General features: G+C 37.5%; 1 protein-coding gene across 2 annotated transcripts; it reads right to left on the bottom strand.

Annotated features, from left to right (window-relative positions):
• Positions 1-3: 3 nt before the first annotated feature.
• klhl20 (kelch-like family member 20) lies at positions 4-24364 on the bottom strand. Of its 2 annotated transcripts, XM_079877716.1 has the most exons (13): positions 24318-24364; positions 23742-23840; positions 9429-9795; positions 9083-9289; positions 7167-7325; positions 5925-6019; positions 4716-4831; positions 4390-4573; positions 4113-4256; positions 3876-4009; positions 2203-2411; positions 2020-2126; positions 4-1603 (listed from the first exon to the last, which is right to left on the bottom strand). In XM_079877716.1, exons 3-13 carry the CDS (start codon positions 9762-9764, stop codon positions 1519-1521), a joined length of 1776 nt encoding a protein of 591 aa, XP_079733842.1. In that variant the 5' UTR covers positions 9765-9795; positions 23742-23840; positions 24318-24364; the 3' UTR covers positions 4-1518. The 2 variants fall into 2 exon arrangements, with proteins under 2 accessions (XP_079733842.1, XP_079733841.1); XM_079877715.1 differs by lacking the exons at positions 23742-23840; positions 24318-24364 and adding an exon at positions 10998-11123.
• Positions 24365-27723: the final 3359 nt, after the last annotated feature.

Raw genomic sequence — 27723 nt, 5'->3', positions numbered from 1 at the left:
AGTTGAATTTTTTTATTTATATTTTAACAAATCTCCAATTTGTATGAGGAGAAACACATTTTTGGTTTAAATGAACACGTTTTACTAATCTAGACTTGAAAAATCTAAACCAGTAGTTCTCCAAATACAGAGTCAATAAGGTTGAGAACCACTGATCTAAACCTCATTAAATAGGTTGATCAGTTGTTAATTTCAGAATCGACAAAGCATTTTAATATTTTTTTTTCTGTTTTATTTCAACTTTTAAAAGTTTTGAAATGTATAGACAGTTGAACATCTTTAAAATTAAATAAGGTAAGATCATGGAAGATATACTTTATGTAACCGTATTTCAACACCAAAATAGAACGCATTACTGTCCTGTGGGAAAACGAGTGTTTGTAAAAAAAAAAAAAAAAAAGGAAAGGGCAGTTGTACATTTCAAAGAGATTCATCTCATATTCAGTAACAAGTTTAACATTACATTTCTGACCATACGTGCAGGCTGCTAAAACTAGAAACCTGTTTGTTCTGAAATTTCAGAAACTTTTTTTTACCTTAGTCCTCAAACTTGCATAAAACAATACATCAAGGTTCTTCAAATCCGGTCCTGGAGAGCCACTGCCCTGCAGAGTTGAGTTCCAACCCTAATCAAACACACCTGAACAAGCTAGTCAAGGTCTTCAGAGTTTTTTCAGAGAAAATTGCAGGTAGGCGAGTTCGATCTAACCTCTGCATGACTGGCCCTCCAGGGTTGGATTTGAGGAACCCTGCAATACATCCAACTATATTTTAAAGAAATAAAAAAAAATGACAGACTTCAATAGAAAAAATCTTAGTGGATTAAAGTGCATGGACTGATTCATTGATTCATTCGGTTGTATAAAAGTAAACAAATTGATAATACGTCAAACCTGTTTTTGACTGCTTCAAAAATAACTTCTTTTCTTCTGCAACAGCCTTCGTTAAATTGCAATGTTTCAGGGAGGAACTGCATTTTCAGTACACCAAGGATTGAAACAAAAGATCAACTAATCTGCTTACATCTGGTAAGAATGCAGAAACAGATAATGCTCAGTGTACAACTCATAAAAAAAACTAAAGTTAAAGAAATCACAGTGCATCCAATTCAGGGAAACACAAGCATAATTCACACCAATCCCCAGTAATGTGTTTCAGGTTACTGTCATTCTTCAATGCAGTCAAACAGACCGACAGAAGCCTAGTTCCATCCATAAAAACAAACGCACTGGCTGATGCTTTTTTTCCGGCTGCTGTTTCTCTCTTCAAATCGTTGCCTTTGGCTATGCTCAAGTACGAAAGAGAAACCAAATGTAAAAACAAAATGGAGTGATGCTCTATGGCCGTACAGGTGAGTCTCCTCAGAGCAGCTTCCAGAGATGGTATACCTTTGGCTTGCCATCTCAGTAACTGGAGACAATACTCAGTTTTTAACCAGGATTTCCCCTTGCATGATGCACAATGTCTCTATGAGGAACGAGCTATGGTGAGGCATCTGTGAGATGGATACTGTAGTTGTTACCATATATGTGATTCACAATGAGTCATTTTTATTACACCAACGCCACCTCCCAACCTCCTGTAGTTCATTCCACCATAGAGCCTTAAGGGAGTGGGAAAAAACAATTAGTGACAGGCAAATCACATATGATGTGATTCAGGTTCAAACATTTAGGGTCTTTATGTTTTTGAATGTCTCTTACGTTCACCAAGGCTGCATTTATTTGATCAAAAATACAGTAAAACAGTGATTTTGTGAAATATTATTAAAATTTTCAATAACTGTTTGCTACTTTAATATATTTAAAAATGTATTTTATTTCATATAGCAGCCATTACTCCATTTGTCAATGTCACGTGACACTTCAGAAATCATTGTAATGAAAAGCTGACAGATTTTTTTCAGGATCCTTTGATGAATAGAAAGTAAAAAAAACAACAACATAAACATTTTAACTATGACTTTTGATCAATTTAATGCGTCCTTGTTGAATATACAAGGGTGCTGTGCATATTTACCTCCACGTGTTGGCATCAGGGTCATAGACTTCTATAGTTTTCAGGTATGTGGTACCATCAAAACCTCCAACTGCCATCAACTGGCCATTTACTACTGCTAAACCAACCTAGAACAAAAGAGAGAATTTGTTTGTTGGGCAATTCTTTTATAAGAGGCTGAAACGAAATCAAAGAATCACATACCCCGCTCCTTCTGGACGTCATGGCGACCACAGGGGACCACTGATTGGTTCTGGGATTGTATCGCTCAGCGCTGCTCAGTTCTGTGGTATCGTCTCTGCCGCCCACAGAGTAGATCATGTCCTGGTACACGGCACAGCCCAGGTGTTTCCGACGGGTCCCCATGGGTGCCACCGTATGCCAGCGGTTCTCTTGCGGGTTATACCGCTCCACTGCCAACAAAATAACTGTTAATAAACATTCTGCATTTCCTTTAGAATACCTGAAATTCAGCAATCAGCACTACTGTTCAAATGTTTGGGATCAGTCAGGATCTTTAAATGTTTTTGAAAGTCTCTCATGCTCACCAAGGCAGCATTTACTTGATGAAATACACAATAAAAACTGTACTTTTGTGAAACATTATTACATTTTAAAATAATAAACTAGAAAACAGTTATTTAAAAATGTAATTTATTCTTGTGATGGTAAATCTGAATTTTCAGCAGACAGAAACATTTTATTATTATCAATGTTGAAATCTCTTTAATATTTTTGTGGAATTCTCTTCAAGATTCTTTCATAAATAGAAAGGTCAAAGGAACAACATTTATTTAAAATAGAAATCCTTTGTAACATTATTAATTACTGTCACCTTTGATCAATATATTTATTCTTGCTGAATAAAAGCATTGAAAAATGCATAAAAAATTCATACTCAATACAAACATTTGAGCAGTTTTTGTATAAAAAAAAATGTTAGCACAAAAATACTAGCATTTTATCAATTTGATACTAAACGGAAAAAAATAAAAATAACAAAATGGTCATAAATGTCAACTTGGAGAGGTATTAAAGGTATAGTTCATCCAAAAATGAAAATTCATAATTTACTCACTCTCATGTTCCAAACATGTATGCATTTCTTTCTTCTGTTGAACTTGAAAGATATTTTAAAGAATATGGGTAACCAAAAAGTTGATGGGCCCCTTTGACTTCCATAGTGTTTTTTCCCCCAACTGTTTGGTAACCCATATTCTTCAAAGTATCTTCTTTTGTGTTCAACAGAAGAAAGAAACTCATACAGGTTTGGAACAGCTTGAGGGTGAGTAAATTATGACATAATTTTCATTTTTGGGTGAACTATCCCTTTAAATGTAATTACAGTCATTTATGAACCGGTCTATTACCATGTTAATATTAATCGAGCAATATTGACAAAAAAGGGAAAACTACTCACCTCTCATAATTCATTAATTTGCTTCTAACTGTTTAATTATTTGGAAAAAACTTGAAGCAATTTTTACTTGAGCTACTCTTGAAAATAATAAATATTTATGTTCCTATTTGACTTAAAAAGGGACTGTATTCAATAGCTTATTAATTTATCTGTAATGAGAAATTACATATTGATTTTATATTCATATCATATTTGGTACTGGTATCGTCTAGACAACTACTGCAACTTTAAACAATAACACATTTACCTGAACTGACAAGTTCAAACTTAGTAATTGTCTTTTATTGGATTGCATCTGATACTGCCAACATGAAACTGTCAAAACCTTCCTCAGCTGCATTTATTCTTAGAAGTACAGAAGACACATCAAATATTAATTGCAATCATAGCAATATCTGATCACTTTGGTCTGACTCCAATGTTACTGAGTTTTGCCTCTACATCTTCCTGCATTTACCTGTATTTAGTGGGGATGTGCCATCTGAGCCGCCCACTGCGTAAAGAAAACCTCCTAATACGGCTACAGCCACACCCAACCGTCTGGTACTCATTGAGGCAACACGAGTCCACTTATTCTCTTTCGGATCATACCTGAAAAAAAGTACATATCTCATTATATCCCCTACCAAAGGAAAATGCAGCCATGCCCATGGAGATATTTAGATAATAATCATCTAATTATTTTAATACTAACCTTTCTACAATGTTGAGACAGGAAACGCCATCCTGACCTCCCACAGCATACAGGTAACCCCCTAATACAGCAACACCCACACTGGTCCTGCAGGTGCTAGTGGGGGCGACATCACTACTCCACTGGTTAGTCTTTGGGTCATACCTGACAGAGCCAGCAGAGGGCGGAAATGTAGAGTTCGTATTTATCCATAAAAATGTCATTTATTTAATTCTGTGAGGATTTATTCATTAGATTCTAGATAAATGCTGATTCATTTGTATAATTCAAGCAGCACCTTTCCACACTATTGAGATAAGACGAGCCGTCATGTCCGCCAACAGCATACAACAGATCATCCAGAACACTGACACCAACTCCACAGCGCCGTTTGCTCATGGATGCCACCATCCTCCACTCATTGGTCTGGGGGTCGTAGCGCTCAACGCTTGAGATGGCGTCACCACTGCACCAACCTCCCACTGGCAGACAGGACAACAGTCACACAAACAGAACTCGCATCACACGACTGCTCGAGTCAGATGTGGCAGGGGAAAATCTTGGAAAGTGAACAAAAATCAATCAGTGGAATAAGAACTAAGATCTGTTTGCTAAAACACTCACCAGCAAACAGTACTTCTCCACAACGAATAGGCTTTCTGGGCCGGGTTCTAGGTCCCTGCATTAGGGGGCGCTCTTGGGGTAACAGAAGGTAGTTCTTTGCTTCATCGACCAAGTCCCTAAAAGAGTAAGAAGTGTTGATTAATATGTGTTGACACAATTTAGAGACTGGAATGGAAATGTTACATTTAAAGTTTTATAGAGAATAAAAAAAAATATATATATATTTTAATGGTTCAGATTGATTGCAAATGGCTGTTAACTCAGTAAGACATTCTATTTTAATAGGAAAGATTTACGTCAAAATGACCTATAAAACATGAACTTTTCAGGCCCCTGGTTTTAAATACTATTTATTGAATATAATATTCAGTTAATATAAACCCAGACAGTTCAGTTCTCTTTCATGGCTTATTGCGCTTGAATATCAAATACACACAATTATGTCAAAATAGCTATCGTATTAAAGCAGCACTCAGTAGCTTCGGGATTTCTTCGCTGTATTCTCGCTTTTTGCTCGCAGGTTTCTCTCTAGAGCTCCCCCCACAGCTTCGGAATAGATATTTGACAACACTTGTAAAAACTCGTTGGTGATTCTCAGACACCAGAGGCTATAGATCAACGACATCAAAGCAGATGGGACATTCTTTAAAACGTTTTCTTCATTCGGGTTCGAACAGCGTGAGGGAGCGTAATAATGACAGCATTTTAGCAGATTTCTTTTAGCCGTAAAGCAATTGTTTACATCGCGAGACCTGATATCACGCGAGACTTCCTGACGCGGCGGCCCGCCGGCTCAAAGTTGCAAGTGCGTATTTTCCGCTCACGGGCACCAGGGGGGTGTGAAACAACCACCATTCAACCCGAAATAAGTAATACAACCATTCCAATGACTCCGAAGCTGTTCAGTTAAGGTAAAAAAAGTTACTTAGTTCATCTTTAAGTATTAACATAAGGTTTTCAAAGTTTGTCTTTGAAAAGTCTGGTCTCACTACATTAAAAACTTTTTCATAAGAATGAACTGACAAGTAAAGAGACCTACAGCAGTTAAAACAATCAGTTCATTCAATTATGCTCTTTATTAGATATTAGACTCTGGCAAAAGGGGCATAAAGTCGTACATGTAATCTGTAGTGGCCAGTGTAGATTATAAGGTAATACTACAATAGTACAATTATTGAAGTAATTTATAGCACTGTTGTTCACACATACCTACACTCCTCATCACTCTTGATCAGAGGATCTGAACCCACTGTCCCAACCAGAAACTTCGGGCTCAAGAGGGGAAGACGCACATGTTGCAGAACCTGTTGCCATGACAAAAACGGATGAGATGTCTCATGAATTATTCTAAGTCTAAATATTAACATAATATACATGTAAAAGAGAAGAATTTGTACACTATGTAACCTTTTTTTGTTCAAAATGAAACATTTTTACATAATAAGTCAATACATCATCAATCTTTCTTCCGAATTGTGTTTTTGTCTTACCCTGATTTACTATGGCCTATTATGAGTGTTTATATTTTAGACCTAGCAGGATGGTTTTCACAGGAAATTGCGTACATACGTCACTCGCCTGTGCATGTCTCATATCCATAAATAAAAAAAACTAGTAGCTCCGGCTACTATGCATGTATGGTGTGGGAGTGGCATAGGTTAGCTAAATCTCGAACCTCTGGGGAATCACCTGTTTTTTAAAAAACGCAGACCAGAGGAGAGTCTGCTAGCAAAAAGAATGTGACAGAGCTCGTAATAAAACCAGAATCTACATTGGCTTGGCCTTTCATAGATGGCGAGAACTGAGGGATTTGAAATGGCAATGGTGTTTTTATTACTCAACAGGTAGTAGGGTATTTTATTGACCAGATAAATTGCAATATGTAGCTCTTTTACAGAGTTCATTATAAAGCATTATCTATTGTGAACTGTCATTTCATTGTGGTTGTTGTAGTGCTGTGCTTGAATTTATTTTCAAGGAAGTACCGTGACTATTAATGGGTATAGATATAGTAACATCTTCAGCTAGTCAGCTTGAGATCCTTTCCATCTAAACTCACTGGTTATATCTCTTAAGCCTAGTAGTAAATGTTTTATGAGCAGTAGGATAATATCTCTTCTCTTTATTTAGCTATAAGGAAGAGCTATATTCATCCGTAGAGTCACGCAGAGCCGAAGCACAACCAAAACAATGTTCTTCTACAAAATGCGTGCAGTTTTGTTTTTTTAACCGCTAGATATATATATATATATATATATATATATATATATATATATATATATATATATATATATATATATATATATATATATATATATATATATATATATATATATTAGATAGATGTATTGATATATACTACATATACAAAACTACTTGAGTTTAATTTTCTTCCAAATTATGTTTACTACAAGCAGTATGTCTATAGTGATTCATATGCTTATATCTGACCTGTGGCAGCTGAGGCCTGCGCTCCTGAATGCTGTATTTAACCCAGGCCATTACAGCATTAAACACCTGCTCCTCACTCCGAACATTGAGCTCATCACTGGAGATGATGTCTATCAGCTGGTTGGCAGGCAGCAGCATGAACTCTTCACTCTCCATCACCTAAAAGGTAGAAATGATTAAAAACATGAACAGGCCATGTGACAGGTATCAATTCCTTTCAAGAAGCAGATCACAATTATTTGTAAAAACACATTCACAGTTTCACACATATAAAGTTTATATTTTTCCTGGGAATTGAACCCATAACACCAGCAGTGAATATGACCCTTTTAAACTAAATAAAGAAATAAGGAGGGTGTTCATTTGATACCAGCAATGGGTGTTCTTCCCATGAGTCAAAAATAACAGGGTTAAACAGCCATCAGGGAAACCCTAAACTAGTTGAAGGAAAGGTTAAGTCCATGGCTAAAATTAGTAACAGGGAAGTCACACTTGGCACATACAGGGTTCTTTCTGATCAGTGTAATTTTCTAAGTAAAAACCAAATAAATATTTCAATTAGTATTTTTAGAAACATTTATATTGGCTTTCGATGACATCTCCAAGCTTGGAAATCAACTTTTTTTCTAAATTGTCTGAAATGTACAGGTTTTCCAGGATTGTGACAATCCTTATGATTACAACCAGAACTACTTCTTGAATCTAGCTTTCTTTTCTAAACAAAACCATGCAAGATCAATGTACAATAAGGCTTCATTAACTTCAGTGTGTGTGTGTGTGTGTGTGTGTGTGTGTGTGTGTGTGTGTGTGTGTGTGTGTGTGTGTGTGTGTGTGTGTGTGTGTGTGTGTGTGTGTGTGTGTGTGTGTGTGTGTGTGTGTGTGTGTGTGTGTGTGTGTGTCTAAAAATAACCGAAATAAAGAAATAAAATTTCTATTTTAATATGTTAATATGTATTTTTTTATTCAGGATACTTTGATGAACAACGTTTAAATGACCAGCAATTATTTGAAATACATTTTTTGTAATATTATAAATGCACTTTTTATTTTACTATATCTCTTTACATAAATATTTTTTTCTACTTAAAAACTGTAATTGCGTTATTTTACTAACCCAACTAATTACTCATTCGCGCTTTCCAATAGGTTGCACGTAAGGGGGGAAAAAAAGTATCCCGATTCTTTCTGCCAGTTGGGCTGCAGCAGAGAAGCTGTATACAGCTTTGCAAGAATCGCCGAAAATTCCATGAAATGAACACGGCCCCTTAAGTTAAGGAAAAGGTCGTGGGTGGGCTTACGTTTCCATGACACGCGGGACAACAATGGGACGGTTGGGTTTAGGAAAAGAAGAACGGTACGGTTGGGTTTAGTAAAAGAACAACGAGACGGTTGGGTTTAGGAAAAAAAGAACGGGAAGGTTGTGTTTAGGAAACTTGACAGGCGGGACACGATCCCCGGTCTCCTGGGTGAAAGTCCTGTGTTGTTTGACACATCCAACACCCCAACCAACCGGATTTTCGGGCTTTCATACTACTCGCTACCGTAGTCGCTCTTAATGCTACGGAATCGTGCTGACCATCACGAAAAAAAACCAGATAAACATGTCCGTGTACACGAATCAATAGATTAAATTACGTGACCATTTCACAAACTGCCGTGAGACTGGGCTGGTCTGACAGGGTGGGGGGGCGTGGCATCACGATGGTGGCTCTCCATCGTGATGTCGGTCAACCATAGTAAACTGCTACCTACATTGGAATTGCATTTATGATTAATAGAGAGAGGACATTTAGACCTGTGCTGCACAACCAAAGACAGCAAAAACAAATGAGAAAAGAAAACAAAAAGACTCAAGTTCAAAGTCATGGTACATTCAGTGTCAACACAATAGAGGGTGTGTGGAGGTCAGCCATTACCTCCTGAAAGTTATGCTGGGTGAACTTATCAGCAATACGCAGCAGCTCTCTGCAGGAGTGAGTGTCGGCGAAGGCCCTGATGCCTAAGCAGTTGGAGGGGTCAAGTTGGCGCTTGAGGAATTCACAGCAGGCTTCCTGAATCTCTGCCAGCTGCAACAAGCAAGCAGCGGGCAGCAAAGTCTGCACATTTCCCTCCTCCACAGTCACCTGCAGGCCACCACACAATTTACATCAGCTGGTTTAAAGTTTGCAAGGTTTAAAGCACTGGACCTTGATATAAAAATTTACAACAGTTGAACATTTAGTGCAGCTCTAATATTGAACATACAGCAATAGAAATGCATACCTGGGAGGTATAGGCAAAGTCGATGAGCAGCTCCATGGCTCGTTCATCAATATCCCGGATGACAACTTCCGTCTGCCGGCTCTCGGCCAGTTCCCCCGTGAACATGGCTCTGAAATAGGGGCTGCAGGCGGACAGGATCACACGGTGTGCATAAATCTTCTTGGCTCCCACCACCAAAACCACATCGCACAGCTCTCGATGCTTGCGGAGCAGGTTGATGACTTCCAAGGTCTGCCGAGGGTGCTTGTCCGAGATGTAGGGCATCCGGGCAGGCTGAGGCACTCCCTCTGGAAGCTTGTTGGGGTCACCCAGGGTGCAACGACTTGTGATATCCATTCCTGTGGTATCTAGGCGTGCACTGGTACCCCTTAGGAACAAATTATTTTTTTTAGTTTATGCTAATTTGATACTCACAAGCTGTAATAAGTAAATTTAAACAGAAGTATCTTCTAAATGAAAACAAACTATTGTGATGTACATTAAAAAGTAACTGCTTCTCAAACGAGAAAAAATATAGGGCGGGAATTGATTGGATTGTTGGATCGTTGTGGTTTGCTATTGCTGTGATCTCATGTGCTCGCCCTCACGCCAGTAAACACATCATCAGAGAAGAAATGTCATTACAAGAGAGAGGGGAAGTGCATGGATAAATCATTCAGTTAATAAATACTGCAAAATTCCATAAAAAATAAGAATTGTCCATTTTGATTTCATGGTGACTTTAAATACTTCACTAATTCATATAAGAAGATTAAAACCCTTACTTAAAAATACATTCAAAGCATGCCAACATGATTGCAAGCACATCTGTGCATGCATGAGCAATCTGAACATTGCACCAAAAATGTTGTTACCTAAAAATTATTATCTAGAGATCAAGTAGTTTGAACTCTATGCAAACAAGTTTGAAAACAGCACGAAAAGTAAATATGACAGCAACACACGCCTTAGCATACATCACAAATTAATTCACTGACTCTATCGGAATGTGATGAACATTCCTTAACAATAAAATATATGAGTAGACGTGTTATATTTTGACATTTAACCGCAGTGCTTTCCGTGTAAAACCCATTTAATTAAGTTTAATCATAACACAACTTCTACTCGTGTGAGTTAAATGGTTGACCTGAAGAATGAAATGCTGAATTAAGACAATGCAGCGAAATAGAAATGTGACTTCAATCAGGCAAATATATACACAAACTAACTCAATGTTATGGACGTTGGAATGACATTTTAAAAGTACGAAATATTGCTCTCGTGATGTTGATAATGATACGTTAACCAATTTGACAGGGCCCAGAGTATCCCTTATACAGACCTTACGCACTAGCTGATCTTCTTTAGGCAGAACCAAGAAAATAACTGTACAGCTTTAATACACATAACGTCAAAGTTTGGAGTATATCTGTGAGAGAGACTCACTGTTTACACACTGGCTAACGGAGTCTCCCTTAGCTCTAGCTTAGCTTTATCGAAGTGCTGGATTTGTTTTGTTTTAGTAGCTTTTCAAAGGTGGCGATACTCATTGTAGGGACTATGGCAAAAGATGCGTAATTCCCTCACCTTATTTGTCCATTTAATCGGTCCAGGTTGAATTTTAAGTCGTCGAGATTTAACCAGATAATATCAAGACAACCGCTTGGTTTACGGGACACCATCCACTTTTATTTTTTTATTTTCCCGAGGACTGAGAGTTTCCTGACAAGACCGGAAATAAGCTTTTTAAAATACAAGTACCCTGTCCCACGACTGCGGTACCAGAAGTGGCAGAAATATTTTTTTTAATTAAGAGACAGTTTATTTTTATTTTATTTTATCTTTATAGGGATATATTTGCACCTGTATATTTATATAATATTTACAAATACTTCAACTGGATAATTTACTTTTTTTGTAAAAAAAAGAAAATCGTATCTCCTGTTACCAGCCATATCAAAAAAGCAAATAAAAAGCTATCTATTGTATATACAGTTACAGTAGATTTTTGATGGAAACAGAGTTTGAGGTTTTGGGAGTTGTTTGGGAATGTTCATCACGTCAATATTTTTGTTAATTGAAATAAAACATAAATATTAGATGAACTTGGCAAACTAACTGAAATAAAATAAGATAATTCAAATATTAATAAATATCATAATAGTATAGAGTAATAATAATAAAATAACACTGCTTCACGTGTAATGTTTTCAGAGCTTGGTTCAGCAAATTTCACTTTATATTAGTTGCACATTCAAGTGTTTGCAGTAAAATCACACTTTTTCTCTTTATGTGGCTATTTGACATATAAGTGGCTTTTTGGGTAGATTCCCTATAGTTCATTTAAAAAAATGTATTTATTCTTTATTTTTATCTACTTGAATAAGCTAAATAATTTTACACGTAGTCACACAAATTACATTGATGTCAATGCAAAATCACATTTCAAGACCAGTTTTATTCTATAGCTCAATTTTATGTTGGTTCAACTCAATTGTCTTTTTTTAATGTAAATGACCTTAAATGTTAAGTTAACACAACTTGCAATTACTTAGTATATTCTATTGTGCTAGAATGTTGAGTGCAATCATATATTTAAGTACATACAGTGGTGGTCAAAATTGATGGCACCCCTGATAAATATGATAAAAAATGGCTGTAAAAAATAAATCTGCATTGTTTATCCTTTTGATCTTTCCTTCAAAAAATTTGCAAAAATCTAACCTTTCATTGAAGTAAAAGAATTGAAATTGGGGGGTAAATCAAATTATGAAATAAATGTTTTTCACCAAAACACGCTGGCCATAATTGTTGGCACCCCTAGAATTTTTTATGAGAAAAATATCTCTGAAGTATATTCCCATTAATATTTACATTTTTAAGCACACCAGGGTGACTAGGAACATGAAATTGTCCAGCTATGACTTCTTGTTTCACAGGAGTTTAAATACGAGGAAACACAAAGGCCAAATTCCCTTAATCATCCATCACAATGAGTAAAACCAAAGAATATAGTTCTGATGTGCAGCAAAAGATTGTTGAGCATCATAAAATAGAAAGTGGCTGTAAGAAAATATCTAAAGAATTGAAAATCCCCATTTTGACCATCAGGACAATAATTAAGAAGATATAATCAACTAAAGATGTTACGAATCTGCCAGGAAGAGGATGTGTGTCTATATTGTCTTAATGGATGGTGAGGAGGAAAGTTTGAGTGGCCAAAGACTCTCCAAGGATCACAGATGGAGAATTGCAGAGATTAGTTGAGTCTTGGGGGTCAGAAAGCCTAAAAAAAATGATCAAACAACCCCTACATCGCCACATGTTGTTTGGGAGGGTTTCAAGAAAAATCCTCCTCGCTCCTCCAAAAATAAACTCCAGCATATTCAGTTGTCAGACACGACTGGATCTTCAAAAGGGACCGGATTCTATGGTCAGATAAAACAAAAAAAAAAGGCTTTTTGGCAGCGAACCCAGCAGATGTGTTCGGTGCAAACAGGGATGAAGAGTACCCCATGTCTACGGTTAAATATACTGCTGGATCTTATATGTTGTGGGCCTATTTATTTGCTGGAGGTCCTGGACTTCTTGTTCAGATACATGGTATTATGGATTCTAGCAAATATCAACAGATAAAAAATCAAAACCTGACAGCCTCTGCTAGAAATCTGATAATGGGCCGTGGTTGGATCTTCCATCAGGACAACGATCCAAAACAAACATCAAAATCAACACAAAAATGGGTAACTAAGCACAAAATGAAGCTTCTGCCATGACCGTCCCAGTCCCCTGACCTGATGAGTGGAGTGAACTGAAGAGAAGAAGCACCAACATGAACTTGTGAATCTGAAGGATCTGGAGAGATTCTGTATGGAGGAATGGTCTCTGATCTCGTCAGTTATTCTCCAAACTCATCAGGCATTATAGAAGAAAACTCAGATCTGTTATCTTGGCAAAGGGAGGTTGGTAAAAGTATTTAATAACAGGGTGCCAACAATTATGGCCAGCGTGTTTTGGAGAAAAACATTTATTTTATATAATGTGATTTACCCCCCACTTTCAATTATTTTACTTCACTGAAAGGTTAGATTTTTGTGAATTTTTTGAATGAAAGATCAAAAGGATAAACAATGCAGATTTATTTTTTACAGCCATTTTTTATCATATTTATCAGGGGTGCCATCAATTTTGACCACCACTGTATAACAAATGGTTTCTTGTTAATTTGAACTAAAATTGGTCCAAGTTGGCTTTACTTAAAGTGTGTTGCAAAAATTGTTTAAGTGCATTTATTTTTGTTGCTAAAATTACTTTTGAAATTCATGTTGTTGCTGTGTTAAAGGACATTTATACATTTAAATCTGAAACATCTTTTAAACTGCATTATGGCATTATAAGATCATGGGCTGTTTTTTTGTTTTCAGCTTGCACTTGATGTTTGTGTCTGTCTGTCTTTAAGGTGTGTAGAAAGATATTCTAGGCGAGACTCAAATAAGCTTACATTCTTCCAGTTTATTGGAATGTTTTCAGACAGGTTTACATGTCTCTCTCTCTCTCTCTCTCTCTCTCTCTCTCTCTCTCTCTCTCTCTCTCTCTCTCTCTCTCTCTCTCTCTCTCTCTCTCTCTCTCTCTCTCTCTCTCACACACACTCGCTCGACTTCTCCCCTCCTTTCGATTCTCTCTCCTGCAGTCTCTCTCTTTCTCTCCCAGTTTCTGTTCAGTGGCATGTTTTATTATACTCTTTTGTAGTGTGTTTTACTTTGTGCATTGGTGGCCCCCAAGTTGAACCATAGGAGGCAGTGCTTTGGAGCCTGATGTGGGGGGAAACAACACCACTAATAGAGGTAAACAAGACCTTCTCAATAGACACTGCATTAATCAGCCTGAACTCTGCAAATGCCATAAATGAACAGAAGAGATGTTACTATGCCTGAATTTCATAAGACAATCAAACAATCAATCAAAACATTGTTAAACAAAACAAACTTAATGTTCATGATGAAAATTAAACTGATTTTCTTTTTATTACAGTCATGAGAGTTTTATAATACATACATATTCTGAAGTATTTATGTTTATAAAACAAATAGAGTTCATAATATAATTTTTATAATACAATAAAATGTGATTCATTTGAATCTTCATATTGCAAAATAAGTTTAATTAATATTTTCACTTTTACCTGAAGTGCCTTTCAACTGCTGAAAAAAAGAGAGAGAGAGAGAGAGAAGTATTTCAAATATTGTCTCATACAGTTGTGAAAGTTTTCTGAAATGTTTTCCACAAATCATAATTTAAGACTATGCAAAAAGGATCCTCCCCTTCCCCAAATATCCAGACTTTGCAGTGCAGCCTGGATTTCAGTTCTGAGGTGTGAGGAAGGCAGAAGAGACCAGGAATAGTGTGCAATGCAGGTGGATCCCAGCATCAAATAGCCAACGAAACATCTCATAGCAATGACATCACTTCTGCTTTTGTCCTGGCTTCTTTGACTTACAACCATACACATAAAACATGTGTCATTCTACATAGGCAAAACACTGGACATCAAGCACATCAGAAAAAGAGCTCTCGGCTACTCTGAGATTGATATCACAAGGTCTGTTTCTCCAAAAAATGTGTGTCCCCCTCCTTTCCCCCCCTCCTGGGAAAACAGCGACAACAAATTAGCCTTCTTTTATGTCAGAGCCTAAGGACGACACTTGGACAGCCCTGAGATTGTCCGCCCGAGTTCCCATGAACCTCACTAACCTTCTCTTTCAGTGCAGAAGGAAGCGGCCATTGTACCAGCACCTGTTTCTGTGGAAATTGGTGAAATGATGGCTTTGTTAGGCATTGCCCAGGCAACCAGGAGAAAAGAGCATGAGGGTGAGCGGGAGGAGGAGGTGGGGCAGCTGAGGTTTGGGTGGGGGGGAGGGGCCACTGGACCTGGAGGGCCCACTCTTGAGAGGACGTAAGGGCTGAGTTATAATTGGGCAAAGGACTTATTCTTACCAGGTTGTTCCACTATATGCTATAGCTACGTTACAATAATTGGCGAATTCAAGATATCAAAGAAATAAGACATTTACTGTTCAAAAGTTTGGGTTCAGGAATTTTTTTTATTTTTTTTTATTTTTTTGAAAGAAATTAATACTTTTATTTAGGAAGGATGCATTAAATTGATCAAAAGTTCATAACGTAACAAAATATGTCCACTTCAAATAAATGCTGGTCTTTTGAATTTTCTATTTATTAAAGAATCCTAAAAAAAAAAAAAATTCTTAAAAATGTACCACGGTTTCCATAAAATATTAAGCAGCACAACTGTTTTCAACATTAACAATAATAATAAATATTTCTCACCATATTAGAATGTTTTCTGAAGGATCAAGTGACACTGAAGACTAATGATGCTGAAAATTCAGCTTTGCCATCACAGGAATAAATTACATTTAAAATTGTATTAAAATAGAAAAGTTATTTTAATTTGAATTTTTTCACAATAATACTGCTTGCTTTTATTGTATCTGTGATCAAATAAATGCAGCCCTGGTGCATTTAAAAACTTACAAATGGTAGTGTGTGTATAAGACTATAGAAATATATCCAGAGGAGCCAGAGATGTTAAAAACAATACATGTTAAATTAATAAATAGTTTAAAAGTATATAAATAAAAAGTAGCCTAAACAAATAAATTATATTACATTAACACTTATATCACATCACTAGATAATGTTCATTCATATAGTTAAAATGTCATGAAATGTGTTACAGAAATGTTATAGATATGTCCCCATGCATTTCCCTGGACTTTGGTTGAAAACCCTGAGTTTACTGTAGTAGATCATAACAGAGAATAGAGATTATCGTTTCTTTTAAGGCATCATATGAATGAAGCTACTGAAAGCATCGTCTGAGTCTCCCACCAGAGGGCAATCATTAATCAGGAGTCACAGATGTGTGAAACCAGGCTCATTATGCTGAAAGGCAGGATCTTCAAGCTTCAAAGCTATTAAAATGTCATCTATTTCTGTGATGGCAAAGCTGAATTTTCAGCAGCCTTTACACATGATCCTTCAGAAATCATTCTAATATTTGCAGCTAAAGAAACATTTCTTATGATTATCAATGTTGAAAACAGTTGTGCTGCTGAGTATTTTTATGGAACTGATACATTTTTGTTTTCAGAATTTTTTGAAATAGAATAAAGTATTATTTTCTTTTTAAAAAATATCTTACTGATCCCAGACTTTTGAATAGTAGTGTATATATGTATAATCAATAACTGTTAACATATTTTGTAACACACATACACACTGTAGTATGACTTTATGTCGACGACCAGGCTGTAGAATCACAACAGAATAACTTGCCTTTAATTCTGAATAAAATTACTTTTAATAAGCCAAATATATGGTCAGGCAGAGAGGGAGCAGCATCAGTATGGTCAGGTCTGGAAAGTCCCAACCGCTTTACTCACTCCAAGCAAATCCACCTTCCTGAACTGACCACATTTGAGCCATTGATTGGCTGACCGTTTCCACTAATGACAGCCCTCAGTCTGAGCATAAGCAGTGAAAGCTCTATCTGTTGCTCCAGTTTGAAAAAGGAAACTGGTCAAGATGCGTTGAATTATCAGAAACCATTTAGTAACCCACAAAAAGTATATTTAACTTGTACAAAAATATAAACTCAGTCCTAGGTGGACAATAACATGCATATATGATACCACATATCTTTCTCTTGGGGATGATTTGTGAATTGTAAATGTGGTCAGTTAAAGCAAATAATATATTTTACAGACTCACTCTGGTGTTTATACTGCCTAAAACTTGGCATTTCTCAGCAGAGCAAATATTTAAATGTGTGTGTGTGTGTGTGTGTGTGTGTGTGTGTGTGTGTGTGTGTGTGTGTGTGTGTGTGTGTGTGTGTGTGTGTGTGTGTGTGTGTGTGTGTTACTTTAATGTTTTATATTTTATATTTTTATGTTTTTTAAAAATATTTTTATATTTGATTTTACATTTTAATACTAACCCCAATACTTTTATTTTAATATTTGCTGTTATATACAACTGTTCAAAAGTTTGGAGTTGTAGTCAGTCTACCATTGTTTCAGTTTCATTGGTTTGGTACTATAGTCCAGTGGGTCGATGAGCACAGGGGATGGTGCACTGAATTGGGGTGGTCTTTGTCTCACTCCCACTGGCATTAAGTCGGCGAGGTGGCATGCCAGCTGCCAAGCAAACCCACTGCACCCTGCTCTTGTCTCATTCCCATGCGTACATTCAAGACAGAGAGAGAGACAGAGACAAAAAGCAAGGCAGAGATGGACAGACAGTCCAGACAAGGGTTTTCACAGATCCAAGCAGAGAAAGCTAAGGAAACCTGTTTGAAAACATTTCTGTTTAGTGACTCTATAAACACAAAAATTACACACTTTATCATAAATTTTGGGTTATGACAGGATTTTTTGTTTTTGTTTAATCAGGTAATAAGATCATATTGAAAGGTTAAATTAAGAGTTCACACAAAAAATTTAATTCTGTCATCATTCCACATCAACCATATGACTTTCTTTCTTCTGTGTGAACATGTTTTAAGAAAAGTCTCACTTTTTTGTGAATACAATGAAAGTAAATGGTAACCAAAAATTTGTGGTTACTGTCTTCTTTCAAAATATCGTCTTGTTCAGCAAAAAGAAAGAAAGTCATACAGGTTTGGAAAGACGTGAGGGTGGGTAAATAGTTTTCATTTTTAAGTGAACTGTATCGAAAATCTTTCCATCTAACAGTCATGTCAGACCCTACAGGTTTCCATGTAGGCCTATGTGTGCTTGTCATTGACTAAGAGACTTTTAAATACTGCTCGGTAGGAACTTTGCGAATGACCGCATGCTTATGAAAGCTACTAAAAGTGTCCTCACAACTGTCATGCATGTGTTATTTATAAGTGTATTGCACTACCTTCTTTTAGGCCCAAGACAGATGGAAAAAAATACTATGTGGGGTAGAAGCTGTCAGACATACAGTAGGCTATCGTTTGCACAGAGTGTTCATTCAGAGACAGCATAAAGCACCCCATGCGTAGGAGAGAACCATTATTCCAGGGAGTGGAATAAAAGACAGATCCAGCTGCGTACACACCTACACTCACAGACACTGCTACATGTGTAGACCCAGAACATATGTGCACATTCACACACACACACACACGCATCAAGAGGGCTGAAACACATGCCTGATTCTGTGCCGCAGTATGGTGTGCGAGGGGGCTAGTTAAAAATGATTTATTTCCGCGTGGGGATTCACAGGATGGCTCCAGTTAAACAGATTTCCCAGAGTGAGCGGAAGCTGCTACCAGCCATAGCAGGCAGGAATTCTCATCCCCGGACCCTCCTCATTTGGGCCCTCCTCAGTCCCCAGGCCCCTAGGCCCCTATGCAGGCAGACTGATGCAAATCGCAACCCGTCTGCTTCTCATGCAATACGCAAACCGACCACAAAGTGGCGCTGTGCAAAAAGAAAATATCAAAATTGCTACTGAAGCAAAGTTGTACAAGATGCTTCATTGGAACTTGGCAATTTTTTCTCTTTTTTGTATAATAAAAGTCTCCTAATTCACACAATTGCTTCCCCACATTTTATGGTGTTGCTTTTACAGTCTCAATGGAACCTTCTTACTTTTCCATACATGCAAGCACATGTGCTATCTGTTTGTATGAATAAATAGACACCAAATGAATATATAAAAAATATATTCTTCCTAAAATTAAAGGTTCTCAACGAAAAAAAGCAGTCTTATAAAACTGAGTATTTAAATTCTCAACAAAAAAAAAATAAGTGCACAATTGTACAGTAAGTGCTAAAACAGATGTTTTGTCCCCCTTTTTTTAATTGCGTGTGTGTGTGTGTGTGTGTGTGTAAACTTTGGTTAAAAAGTTATGAGACTCACATGTGCAGACATCCTCCCACACACACAGACTCAGACATAGTTCTCTCTCTCTCCCGAATACATATGAGTAACCACACACAGGTAAAACAAGCAGGCGCGCAGAAACACACCTTTACAAGACATCACCTCTCACTAGGTGCCGACAGGACCACACATACTGTCTCACACAAAATGTTTGGAATGCTGTAAACATTTATTTCAACAGAAACCTAAATGGTTCCATCTCAAATAGTCTTCCGGGGACATCTTACTTCACCTGAACTCAATAATAAACACAAAGGTGCACGACCACAGTGAAAACATGAAAACATTGCTTGGGTGGCTTTACTACAGTTTGGGTATGATTATTTTAAGACGTGCGTCATCCTGAGATGCTTTTCAAACATCACCCTGTGCGTTTACACTAAAGGAGAAGTTGCATAAAAATAGACACTGAATCTAATGTTTGCTCGGGTATATGTATAATAAAGAGTTAGAACTATTAGCATCCACACCAGCTGATGATATCGTTCTGTCTATTCTTGTCTGTCACTTTAAATGCTCAAGCTCAGCAGGATGGATTCTGATTGGCTATCAATGTTTTTATCGTTCATCAGCTAGATAAAATCGTTCTGAAAGTGATTCCAACGATATCGTTTCTCTGTGCCGTTATCGTTATAGCTGTGGTGTGACCTCTGCTATTCTTTAATATTACGAATGATTTTTAGACCTATGTTAATCGTTACCTTTATAGGTATCGTCCTTTGTGTGAACAGGCCTTAATAATCAGCTTGTTATCGATATCAATCGACTTGGAAAAATAATGGATAGATTATTTGATTGAAAAATAATGATGTACAGTGGGACATTAGAATTCAATGGATTGTTAAAAGTGGCAGCTATTTGTCAGAATGGAGCTAGAACTGAATGCTAATGGTAAACATTAGCTATCTGGCTATTCGTTAAAATTGTCTAATCACATTGTCTGAGTGTAGGCAGGTGGTGATTATGCGTAACAAACATCCGTATTTTGTTTTGTTAAATAGAGTCGTTTTACTCAAGATACCTTCGAAGGAGTGAGCAAAGATGTATAAAACCGATGTCCATCACATATGCAGATATGCTATGTAGGCTAATCGGAAGGTTATTTCCGAGGAATGCAAGATTTTTAAAAAGTTTGATTCCATCATTTGAGAGGAATGCATTAGTTGATAAAATGTGCTCTGAATGCACTGTAGTTTGTTTCAGATTTTTAAAAAAGTCTGATAAATATAAATGTAAATGACCAGTAACTGACAATATGGGTGCCTTAAAGTTGCAATGAAATTTCTTCTGTATTGTGACATACATCCGAATCCACAACCAAAAGAAGGATTGAACACGTTCAACGGTAATAAGAGAAGCGTTTGGTTCACAGCGGAGTGCAGAAAAGGAGATGGTTTAACCGTGACTCAGTCTGAGCCCTGGCCTCATTAGCCTAGTAAATGAAATCCTAAAGTGTGATTTGAGAAAGCCTCTGTGTGTGTGTGGGATGTGTGTTTGTGTGTGCGTGTGTGTGTGTGTGTGGCAAGAAGTCCCACCCATATTTGTTCTGCCAGCAGGCTGCTCACACAGTGAAGGTGGACCTCACACAGCGCTCAGCCAAAGCCGCAGCGTTTCCGACAGTGTTCCGAGCCTGGCAGCCGCTACAGGGAGAATGAGGAATTCTCTGAGAATGGAGGAGATGCTGCCAGATATCAGCTCAGAGGCCACAGAGTAAATTTCTCAGGACAGCCAGCTGGGTGTCTGAGTCTGACAGCTCGCTCACAGTGCCCGCAGAAGAAATCTCCATTAAACCACAACGAGACACTGAGGACTTTTCTGACACTCATCGGTCTAATTACGACGAGAGAGAATCAAAAGCCCTTCAGTGTGTTTGGGACAAAACACCAGCGTTTTGCCCGGGGGCACTAGACATTGAAAAATACAGAACAGCAAATCTATAATTATTGTCGTTGAGGGGCGTCATTATACCTGTCATCATTACACAGTGTCTTCCCTCATTCATCTTCTACGTTCAGATCCAAGCATGTTGAGTAATTCATTACAGACACATTAGAGTAATATTCAGGCAGGTGAAAGATGCTCTATTGATACAACAAAACTCAAACCACACATCGAGAATTCATCACAAAACCACACTAGTATTATGTCCGTTGTGTTTGGCGTGGAATCTGCAAGCTATTCCCTGTCTTGTCATCCAAGGATAAATCAAACCTTTATAAATCTGCTCAAAGCTTTATAGATTTCTTTCTTCCAGATATAGCCCAGTCTAAAAGATGGATAGAGTCCAGCTGGATAAAACAGGCACAATTATGCATTAACGCGAGTCAACCACCAATGAACAGCGACTGTCTCATCAGCCACTGTGGGAGGAAGATATCACAGGATGCCGCAACTATGCCAAGTTGGCCATAAAATAGTGATTAAATGCTGCTTAGATGTGCCTCGTTCATAATTAAAAGAAAATTCCCCAACCGAAATGAGCCACTGCAAGATATGACGCTCATTTTTCTCAAGAAAGTCCCGGTGTTCGGTGCCTGGAGGCAGGCTCCCCACGTGCAGAGAGATAGTGTGGGCACGGCGTTGGAGACAGCGGGGATGTTTGAAGCGGCGTGGGGAGCATGTGTGGTCACAGACCTCACAGACCGATGGGTTTAGGGTGGACACAGGCAAGGCAGACACACACAGAGATCACAGGAACCGGGTGGACTGATGTGCACTGTGTGCAGTGAAAAACAGTACTTTTAGATTTAATAAATAATATTGAAAACAAATTATAAAGATTTACATTTTGTTTTAAAAAATGAAGTAGGCTTCATAATGTGCAGGATAAGGTAGTGTCAAATAAAAGATGAGAGTGTTTGCCTCATGAGTATTCCCGTAGTGTTTTCAACAGTTTAAGAAAAGCACTGCATGACATGTAGCCTACATTTCTTTTTGAAAAAATTATCTTGTAACATTTTAAATTAATAGAAATTTACATACAACATTTTGCAAAAAAACATTTTTTTTTTTTTTTTACATCTGAATTAATGAAAAAAAAGTGACATTTTAAAGGTGCTGTATGTAACTTTTTCACTCTACTAAAGCATACAAATACCATAATATGTTTGCAGATATTTAGGAAACATGCAGAGTTCACATACTCGTTTCTCTGAAAAACACTTCCTACAGCCAGTTATTTTACTTTGAAATGTTCTTTCCGTGTTGGAATGTCTGTTTTGGTTTTGGTCTGGGTGATCTCACCCACTGCCAATTCACCCAATAGTATTTCGACACCCTGGGATGCCAGTTTGCAGGCAACACAGCGTATTGCAGCCAGCAAACAAACTGGGTCAGAGATTGCAGATTCTACCCAACCTAAAAAGCCTCGGTATCCATCTAAAAATCTCTATGAACGAGAGCATATTAAAACGCGGATAAATCAACTCATCATCATGTAAGTCTCCTCGGCTTTCATTGTCAATTGCGCTCCTTCCTGCTGCGTGTCCTCAAACTGGCAACCCGTGTGAGCGTTGAGTTTGAGGAGGAGGGGGCGGGGGAAACAACGATCTCCAATATTTTGAATTTGGACTGAAGTACCAATTTCGACCACTAGTTGTCATTCTTACAGACTGCACCTTTAAGACATAAAAAAAATGAATTTAACAAAAAAGCCATGTAAATTCGATTCTCAACCAGGGGGGCTCAGCCAAGGGGGCAGCAGGGTGACTTAAAATTATTGAAATTAAATAATAATAATAATAATAATAATAATAATTATTATTATTATTATGAAAACAATCTAATGCAATTAAAATACAACATTTTTTTTTTTTTTTTAATTGAAGAACACACTGTTCTTGTAATAAATTTGACCCATATCAATGCTCCTAGTTTATGTTATAGTTCTATTAATATGATATAATATAATATTGCATTATATTAAATTAATTTTTATACAGGGTATAGAATGAAAATGCTTGTGTGACATTAAATCTACAGCTTGTCCTTTCCCTAAATATTTGATTAATTATTCTCAAATAAATAGCCACAAACTACAGAACAATGAGAGCAAACCATTTCAGAACTGATTTCAACATATTTAGGCTAGTCTTTACAAAAGAAAATATCACAACATGAATCCATGTTTTATTACTTATACCACTATTCTTATGATTTGTACCCGTAATCCATGACTTTATTAGAGTTTTTTTTCCCTCTGTCTCTCCCTATGCCCTCTTCTCCTCCCTTTCATTACCCAGGTCTGGCCTGTGACTCTTTGCCTGGACCCTGGCCACAATTAGGAGTTATAGCAATCATTAACCAACTGAGATATGAGGCAAACCAAGCCCAGACAGCATGTAAAACAGTCAAAACCCTGCCGCAGACTCTCACCTAGCACAGGGAGCCTGGCACTTGTGGGGCCCAAGCTCTGGAAGGGAGCAGCATTCCAGACTGGCCTGTAGCTTGGGACAACTGGGATGTGTCTTACCACTGCCACAACCGGACCCAAGTCAGAGTGGAGAATGGACTACATAAGATTTACAAGGAATCTGAAGGGTTTTATGTGGTGTCACCCTGCAAAGTCTGTGTTTAAAGCCAGCGAGTTAATGATGGCTGTCGGTGCCGTTATCACAAATTACAAATCTCTGGGGAGCACAGTCTTTCAGCATGTGATACCAGCATTAATGAAGTCCTTAAAGAACAATAACCAGCTATAAGAGCTACTGGACAGACTTCTTCAATTAAACAAAATAACTCCAAAAACATTTTAAACATGCTGGAGCAATAGAATGTGCAGGATGTTTACAGTAAAATACTGCTATTTCATGGGAAGCCAGCTGGGGTACAATTACTGAGTTAACGAACGCACAGTAGCACAATAGAGTTGACAGTCCTGTATTTGTGTTGTTTACTTTCACACCGAATACGGTTATTAAACATTTTCTCACAACCGCATTTTCCGCTCACCTCTGTATGAATGTAACCGCACTGGACAACACGTTCTGTATTGGCTAGACTCATGTCAATGGACGTCGCCATTTTGTAATGTACTTTAGTCACTGCTACTATGGTTACAGGCGACAAAAATGGGAGTGGCTGGCATCGGTTATTCGTTAGATTCGAATAGACTTTATTCACTGCAGCGCCAGCTTTGATTTGTGAGGGATGGATTGTAACGGGATGTTTTGGGAATGGCATCGGTTATTCGTTGGATTTGAATAGATAGCCTACTCAAATACTGTGTGTAACGGAATGTTTTTGGAATGGCATTATAGTTCCCAGATAGGAAGGTGACATTGATTCAATGTTGAAATTCCATCAGAAGGCCTAACGTTATTCGTTATTCGATATTCGGTTATTGCACAGCCAGGGAAAAATAGATATGTATTAGGAATTTAACCCCTAAATTCGTGTATGTTTTATTAATTTGTTCATTGATTTCAGTTCAATTGTGATATGATAAATTTCTGATTAAATGATTTAACTAAAATGAAGGAACGAATGAATAGGAAACAAATAATTGTTAGGCCTATTTGTTAATAATTGTTATGTGATAGGCCTCATTCAAAAACGTGGTTGGCTTGTTTAACTGCAAGGTGCACTTTCATTCCCATGGTTGCCAGATAAAGCGCTACTTTTTTATATACATTTTTCAGCTCTTGTTATTACTATCAGACATTGTAAAAATTGTAAAACAGCTGGGTATTTAACAGACATTTTAAAAAAAGTTGTGTGGATATGCTTCAGGTGACACTAAAAAGCTGCCAATAATGTCATTCTGTTGTGTAAAAGAGTGAAAGATTATCATCCCTTTTCAAATGGGTTCATATTCCTTTTGCAGCTAAGGTCATAAAAGCTGCTATTTGAGACATACACACAAGCACCAATAATCACATAGGCCTACACAAATAGGCTAAGCCTAAATAAGATTAATGCATGCAAATTGCTGACTTTCAGTTAAATCCTGGATTTTTATGTCACAAACACATCCATGCCATTTGGACCTATAAGTATTTTTTCGAATCGTTATTTAGAAATGAATAATCATAAATACCTTCACAGACAGAGCTGCAGTTCAGAACTAACCGAGCGGTTGTGTGGTCATGATTTATGCACCATTATCAGTTGCTAATGGGTCTGTGAATGTGTATTCTCACAGTTCAACCTCCATGTCAACTAGCACTCACTGGGAGACCTGCTACAGCAGAGTCCAATTGTGCATTAATGAAAACCATGTGCTCAGACTCTGTCAAACTAGGCTAATTCCTCAGTTCTTTTAACCCAATACTTTGAGTCAAGCAATGCCTCACTTGCACATTATACTCAAGACCACACCAATGTAATCCTTAATCTCTCTTGTAAACAACACAAAATGTTTTTATGTTCCTTCACTTGTCATAACAAGAATCCTTTTCTGTTTCTACATGCATTATTATGTCTGTGAAGCCATCCTGTAAAGCCTTGTGAATGGCAGATTTCTTTTTTTTCCACAGGAGCAGTGAATGAAAAAGGGCTTTCTGAAATGCACAGGACAGAGGAGTATGGAGCCCGTGGAGCCCAGTGTGTTTATCTATGTCACAGTCTATCGGTGGCTGACCGTGAATAAGTTGGTGGGGTGGGGGGTGTTTTTGTTTCCATGGCAGATGGGGCCCTCTCTCTCTCTCTCTCTCTCTCTCTCTCTCTCTCTCTCTCTTTCTCTGTGTCCAGGAAGTGCCGCAAACACAAACCACACTGAGCGTGTTGTGCTTTCGGCCGGGCCGTGGCTTGCAGCGAGGCAGCGGTCAGGCCTGAGTCTCACTCCCTGGGTGGTCTGGCCCTGCAAATGTTTATGATCTAAACCAACCTAATCCAACTGGCTTGTTTAAGGGAATTGAGAATGATTTACAAGAGCTGCGATGGCCAGGAATAGGAAATCAGAGGAAATCGAGGCAGAGCTTCAAGTCTGTGGTAGCCTTATGACTCTGCTTTGCTTCTATCTATCTGGCCTCATTATCCCATGCCGGAAAGTCTTTATGTTGACTGCACCAATGGCAAATTGTCTGGCTCAGTTGTCTTGATAACATAAGGCTCAGTGGATTTGTCACAAAATTTGCAGTTTTACACCTGAATGCATATTTAAACCACATAAGTCATGCAGTTTTACAATTCATGCTGCATTTTAAACATAGAATAGTAGAATATATATACATTTACATTTATATACACCACATTTTCAAACCACATTCAGAGAACCTCTGACTCTTCTGGCAAAATCAAACAATTGGCTCAAAACCATTTTATCTATGCTCAAAATCAAACAGTGCTTTCAGATCATAAAATTATATGATCTGAATTTATAAACAAGCGAGCCAAAATTATAAACACTACAGATCATTCGTTAGACACTACATAAAAAAACGGAGAACACTGAATCCAAAGCATGCAGTTACAGGAAAAAAAGTATATTGTAACAAAGTAAACTAATTTTCCAATTACATAAAAAAGTATAGTTATGACAACGTACAGTATTAAGGTGAATAAATTGTACTGTATGCACTGCAAGTGTAGTATTGTAATGAATATTGTATAGTAGGCCCATCGAATGTCTGTATATTCAGCACTTGCATACTGTGAAAATACAGTGACCCTACTGCAAAAGCCAAAAAGGTTACAGTAAAAACCTCTAAATGAAAAACATGTTATAGTCACTCAGAAGATTTGTGCAACTGCAGAATCAAGGTCAATGAGAGATTGATTCTGCTTCAGCGTCATGTCCATGTTGGGTCCGGCCGGAGGACTTTGTCCACATCACAGACAATGTCATCTTTGCAGGCAAAGGGAAAAACCCTAAAGCCAGATCCAGCCTTGACAACATTCTCCACACCTGCTCTTCCTCGTCCTCTTCCTCCTTGTTCACCACCTCTTACACACTTACTCTTTCTTCTCTCCCTCTTATATTGTTACCATCCGTTATTGGTATCAACAATCAGTGCAACATCTATCTATCTATCTATCTATCTATCTATCTATCTATCTATCTATCTATCTATCTATCTATCTATCTATCTATCTATCTATCTATCTATCTATCTATCTATCTATCTATCTATCTATCTATCTATCTATCTATCTATCTATCTATCTATCTAAAACAGCACTCATCAAGGACTTTTGTTCCATAGTGCAACACCTGTTCCACATTTCCTCTCTGTGCCCCAAGCCTCCATGCCATCATTAGCACTATCATGTGACTGCATTTAGTCTTAAACCCTCAATATTTTGTTATGGTCAAATGTTAGTGCTGTAAAAGAGCAGATAATTACTAGAGAAGTGTCAGTGGCCTGGACTGACTTTTATTACTGCCTTTCTTGAACCAGAGCCCGCTGCTGTAATG

This window comes from Squalius cephalus (assembly GCF_949319135.1).
Source record: "Squalius cephalus genome assembly, chromosome: 7".
Taxonomy (NCBI): Eukaryota; Metazoa; Chordata; class Actinopteri; order Cypriniformes; family Leuciscidae; genus Squalius; species Squalius cephalus.
The sequence above is the reverse complement of the archived record's forward strand: the minus strand, read 5'-3'. Positions and strand labels throughout refer to the sequence as shown.